At 48.1% G+C, this 6,171-nt stretch overlaps 1 protein-coding gene across 1 annotated transcript in view; it reads right to left on the bottom strand.

The window, feature by feature from the left end:
* Positions 1-6,171, bottom strand: part of SEZ6L (seizure related 6 homolog (mouse)-like) — a 93,688-nt gene that overhangs the window by 9,336 nt on the left and 78,181 nt on the right. Inside the window, exons 12-13 of the mRNA XM_006890515.1 lie at positions 4,400-4,594; positions 2,482-2,514 (exon numbers count right to left, since the gene is read on the bottom strand). Of these exons, the coding sequence (XP_006890577.1) occupies positions 2,482-2,514; positions 4,400-4,594 (228 nt within the window). The remainder of the gene's footprint in view (positions 1-2,481; positions 2,515-4,399; positions 4,595-6,171) is intronic.

Here is a 6,171-nt window from a genome sequence, read left to right as displayed (position 1 = left end):
AAAAAAAAATCCAAGTGCAGCTTTGGGGAAATCCTACAGGTGACAGGATAATAAGGAAGGCAGCATCACTGGATTCTTGGAGTGGAGAGAAGGGTAACCAAGAGATACTTGGGAATGAGGTGAATGAAGGTGAGCAAGTTACTGATAGGGGAAACGACTAACAGTGCTTACTCAAAGTTTGAAGGTTCGAGCCCATCCAGGGCATTCTGGAATAAAGCTGGCAATCTCAAGCAGAGAAAAAAAAAAGAAATAAAATCAGTGTTAGGGAGAACAGTTCTGCTCTGACACAGAGACTATCATGATGAGTTTGACTCGGTGAATTGAAGGGTGTTGGGAGCCACGCTGTTAAAAACGCTGGTGGTTCAGCGGTTAAATAGCAGTGTGAATTCATCAGTCACGCTGTGGGAGAAGGCAGGCAATGCACTTTTATAAAGATTTACAGCCTCAGAAAACCAACCGGGAATTCGATCCTTTCCTGCTGAATTACTCAAAGTCTGTCTATTAGGTGGCAAATGCGTTAAGAAGCCATGCTTCCAATTCCTAAGCAGAGCTTCCCACATGTGTCTGTTCTCTGGGAAAGAAGTATTTCTTGCTGAAGAAAAGACAGAGAGAGACACAGAACAGAGCGCATGCCCCGTGAAACCGGTTTGCAACAAGTTAGTTCAGACTCAGGGGGACCACATGTGTGCAGGGCAGACCTGACTGCGTTTAAGGGGCTTCAAGTTCTTTGAGACGCAGATCACCAGGCCTTTCTTCAGAGGCACTTCTGGCTGGGTTCCAACCACCAAGCTGTCAGTTAACAGTTAACATAATGTTTTCTTCTTTCTCTTTTATTTTTTTGTGGTTAACCATTTGCATCAACTAAGGCTTCTCTCCTCAAACCAGGAGGGTCCTGGGGATGAAAGGTGAAGCTCTGCTGGGTTTCCCCCCCACCCCAAAACAGTACCACATGGGGTCTGGCACCTTCATAAGCAGATGGACTGCCAAACGTAATCCCGTGATGTGCAGAATCAAAGCCCTGTCCCTCCCAGGCCAGATTTAGAACGCCAAGTTGAAAACTCAAGTAATTATTCTTTTGAATTTGCTTTGGAAGAAGACGAAGGGGCACCTGGCCGAAGTTGTGGTATTCAATGAGATGTTTCATCGGCATGTGAAAGTCAGAGGAGGAATACGGAAGATTGGAGAATTCATGCCTTTGAATTGTGTTTCTGGAGATGAAACTCACAAATCTGGAGATGAAACTCCCAGAGAAAATTCATCCTGGAGAAAGTGCAACCTGGGTCCTCCTTAGAGGCAAAGACAGTGAAATTTGGTCTTAACCTACTTTGGATATGGTTCCAGGAGGGGCCAGTCTTGGAGAATGGATAGATCGTACCTGGAAAAGTGGAGGGTTGGCACAGAAGAGAGGAAGACCCTCACCAAGACGGTCTGAACCAGAAAGCCGTGACACGAGCCACTGTGCTCCACCATCGATGCAAACCAAAACCACAATGAGGTAGCATCTCACTCCAGTAACAGTGGCAAAGTTTAACACAGGGCAGCGAGTAATAGATGCTGGAGAGGATGAGGAGAGATAGGAACTCTTATATATTGTTGGTGGGATTGCAAAATGGTGCAACCATTCTGGCAGGCAGTTTGGCTCTCCCTCAAAAAGCTGAACATAGAGATTCCAAATGATCCAGCTATTCCACTACCTGGAATATACCCTGAGAATATGAGAACCGAGGCTCAAGCTGAGATTTGTCCATCAATGTTCATAGCAGCATAATTCACCATTGCAAAAACATGGAAACAGCCCAAATGTCCAACCACAAATGAATGGATTGAGAAATTATGGTGCATTCACACGATGGAATAGTACGCAGCACACAGGAACAATAACTTTGTAAATTATTACCTAACTTGGGAGGGACCGGAGAGCAGTATGCTGAGTGAACTAACTCAGTCATATAAGGATAAATATTGTATAAAACAGTTATTGTAGAGCGAGTATAAGGATCCAGGAGGGGTGGGAGGGGCTGGAAGCAGAGGGATGTGGATGTGCAGGAGGAAGAGGGGATTAAGCACTGGATTGTACAATTTGATAGGTGAGGGGGTGAGGGAAATGGAAATAATTTGTTCAAATTTATATTTGAATTTTGTAAATAAATTAGTAGAAAAATTAAAAAAAAAAGAAAGAAAGAAAGAAAAAAGATAGGCTTATACAGTGACCACAGCAAAGGGCTGGAGGACGGAGATGATGAAGATGGAACGGGCACGGGCAGGGCGGTTAGGTTCGCTGAGTCACAGCCGACTCGATGGCCCCTATCAACAGCAGCAATGCTGGAAATCCCACAGATTTTTCCTTTATGACGACATTCGCTTTGAAATGATCCCCAGTGGTGTGAAGGTTCAAGCTGCTGGAGGAAACGATGCCTAGAGCCCTGGCCGGGGCTTCGGCGACTGCCTTGAGCTGTCGGTTGTCTTCACCCTGGGACTCACCTTCTAAGGCGTGCTCGAAGCTGTCCTGATTAACTGCAAGAGAAGAAATCAGGAGACCCGGTCAGCGCCACACACCGGGAAGGGCCCGGGAGCCTGGGGCACAAGCCCACGCCTTGTGTTTCTCAAGGCTCAGCTGCGTTTCTAAGGTACGCAGTTCAAATCCACCACCTGCTCTGTGGGAGCAAGATGGACAATGTCCTGTGCAATTTACAGTCTTTGAAAACTTGTGGAGGGTCAGCTGTGAGTTGGTTTTGACTCGTGGGTACATAACAGTAACCACCAATATTAACGTGGTCTTCGTTCTCTTTTTATTTTTGGGTTAAGCTTTGCTAACCCAAAGAGATTCTAATTTTAATATTTTTTTAATTTTACCTCCCCCAACACCACCTAGAAATGGAAGCGACTGTGTCTAAGCTTTGAAGCTGGAATTCTCAAATAAAAGGGTTCACTAAAGTTATATGGAAATAAAAATCACACGCTTCGCCCTTCCCACCTAGTCTTTTTTTTTAATCAATTTTTTAAAAAATTTTATTATTCTTGTGTGCATGTACCGTCAAATCAGATCTGACTGGTACAGGAGGAGATTGTCCCTCCTTACCCAGCAGAGCATCTGGTGGATTCAAACTGTTCGCCTCTGGGATTATAGTTGCAGTTCCTTGCCACTAGGCCACCAGAGCTCCCCTCCACCTAGTCTTTAAAAGCTGGTTCACCTTCATGTCACCTGCCACTTTCCTGACCTCTCCTGCCCCTCTCCGGTCTGGGACAATGAGCCCCCAATAAGAGCTTCTTTGTTTAAAAAAATAAAAAAATTAAAAAATCACAGGCTTCCCCTTTCTAAGGAAAGGAATCTAGGGCTTTCTAGTGGATGCTCAGAAAGGTATAAATAACTCCATCACTGTTGTTGAGCTGGGACCCCTCACTGCTGACCCTCATAATTGGTTTTTGGAGGCTGTAAATTGCACCGGAATAGACAGCTTTTCTTCCTCCTTGACGAGTTGTTTGTGGATTCAGACCACTAGAGAGATCCCACCTTTAGGTCAGCTGTGCAACTCTCTACAGATCTGGCCATCAGAGCTCTCAAGTTCCACTGGCTTAACACAGTAGGGTATTTGTTGTTGTTGTTATGTGCCGTCGAGTCGTTTGCGACTCATAGCGACCCTGTGTACAACAGCCCTAAACCCTGCTCTATCCTGTGCCAATCTCATTGCCTCTGACACACCCATCCCGATTACCCACTGAATTAATCCACCTCATAGAGGGTCTTCCCCTCCTGTGCTGCCTTACAAATATGTCTTGGGGGAAGGTGCAGCCAGCGTGCTCCTTCCAGGAAATGATGGCGAGGCTTCCTCTCACATATTTTGGACATGTGGCGAGGAGAGGCTATTCCTTGCTTGGAAAGGTGGAGGGTCAGCGAAAGAGAGGGAGACCCTCAATGAGATGGTCTGACACAGTGACTGCAGCAGTGGGTTCAAGCGCGACAGAGATGGTGAGGACGGCACAGCACTCAGATCTGCTGTTCATGGCGTCACTCGCTAAGAGTTATACTTGCCTCGACAGCACCTAACACCACTAACACCAGCATTTTAAAGGCCAGGTCAGTCGATCTACATTTCACTTGGCTTGTCACAAGCTGATCTTAGGAGCCCTGATGGTGCAGCTTGTAATGTTGAGATCAGGAGTTCAAATCCACCAGGTGCTCCGCGGGAGAAAGACAGGCCACCTCTTTGGGGAAAGATTAACAGCTTCTGAAACATGAAGGAGGGTCACTAGAAAGCAGTGGATTTGTTTTTCTGTTTAAGCTGCAGGGTGATTCCTGCCCCTTACACCATTTCTGAGACAGGTGGGGTGTGTTCTATTTCCTGCCACCAGCTGGCACTTGGGTCTGGAGGAAGGGGGCAGCGCGAGGGGGTTCCTTTACCTTTGCAGACGGGCAGGGGTCCGTTCCAGTGGGACGGCTGGCCCAGGATGCAGCGGATGGTCACCTCGCCCATGAGCTCGAAGCCCTCGTAGCACATGAAGGTGAGGGACTCGCCGGGCAGGTAGAGACGCTTGTACAGGATCTGGTAGCCGTTTTCAGGTAACCCCGGGTTGTCACAAGCGAGGGACTCCTCAGCTGAAACGAGAGCCCACAGGAGCTCAAGTGGGACATGGCATACTTTTTTTTGGGGGGGGGGAGGGCTCTGGCCAGGTCCCTGGGAATGCCAGTGGGGCAATGGTCAGAGCTCCAGCTATAATAAGCAGCCTCATCGAGATAATAACCACGCGGCCCTGGGGATGGTTCTTTCCCCAGCCCCGTCTCCAGAGGAGACCCCAGCCTCCTTCAGCCCCTTGTCTGCAGCCTTGGGAGATGCTGAACCAAGAGACTCACAGAAGCCACACTCAGACCCGTGACTCTCAGAAAGGGATGACAAACATGAGAAGCTCTAAGTTGCTAGGGAACAATCTGTTTTGTAGCAACAGTTGATAAGATAATCAGAGGATTATCTTATTGGACCCATCTGAGACTTATATCTGCCTCCAATAGCATAAACTCCCCACCTTTGGGACCATTCCTCAGAACCCTTTCCAGTGTAAGCAGTTGATGCTTTTAGCCGTTAACTAGATACATTGGTCCATCTAGAGGTAGGTGAGATGAAAAGGATGGTGATCAATTTGCGAAGAGCCAGCGCTTGATAGTCCTCTTCAGCACAGCAGAACTTGGACACACAAGGTGGCCATGGTGCAGTGAATCCGAGGTGATTTGGTGGCATCTCTCCACCTCCCACCATGCATAACACTCGGGGAGACTCAGCCCACTGCACCCCACTTGACAGTTTGGAACCCAGACGGCTTCTTTCCAGACCAACAGATGCTTGTGGCATGTGTTAAGGTCCCTGGGTGGTACAAAGAGTTTGTGGAAAGGCCTGGTGAGCAGCTCCCTTAAAGATTACAGGGGAAGGTTCTATCCTGTCAGAGTGGTGGATGGGTGAAGCAGTGTCTTTTCCAGGAATGCAAGATCTGGCTGGTGGACACAGGCAAGGGGAAAGGACACACTTATCAGGAAATTACAGCCAATTACGATGTCCCTCTGATGCTAAATGAAAGGCTCACAGTGTGGGCCAGCTGTCACTGAAGGTGTCTTGGAGGCTCAGAGGAAACAAATCTTGCTCAGGAAGTCACGGAGGGCTTCCTGGAGTAAGTGACACTGAAGAATCACTGTTGTTCCCTTCACAGAGCCGTCTCCCCCATCCCCAGCAGACCCCTGCTCCCACACTGAGTTGCTGCAGAAGAAAGGTCTGGCTATCTACTTTTTTTCTGTGTCACTATGAGTGGGAATCAACTATGGCAGCTGGTGGTGGTAGGATGACATCTGTCATCAAGGACAGAGGTGAAATGACACCTGGGAAGGTGAGGGATATATCCAGGGCCCCGCGGGGATGGAGTGAGGACTCAGGCCTTGAGGATATACTGTTCTGATCCCTGCTGCTCCTCCGTCTCCCTCTCGCTTGGGGTAGAGAGGTGTCCTCTCGTCCACACCCCACACCTGTGATCCCATAGAGAAACCAAGTTCAAGCATATCATCTGCAGTGCATCAAAAAGGCCAGCAGGTGGCAGGACCATACTGAAAGATCGTCCCACAATCATTTTCCCTGGGGCAATTTCTCTCACATAGTTGTTGTTGTTATGTGCCATCAAATCACCTGAGACTCA

The sequence above is a fragment of the Elephantulus edwardii genome, unplaced genomic scaffold (assembly GCF_000299155.1).
Source record: "Elephantulus edwardii isolate Elephantulus edwardi_28Jun2011 unplaced genomic scaffold, EleEdw1.0 scaffold00089, whole genome shotgun sequence".
NCBI classification, from domain to species: Eukaryota; Metazoa; Chordata; class Mammalia; order Macroscelidea; family Macroscelididae; genus Elephantulus; species Elephantulus edwardii.
This window is presented reverse-complemented; position numbering and strand designations above follow the sequence as displayed.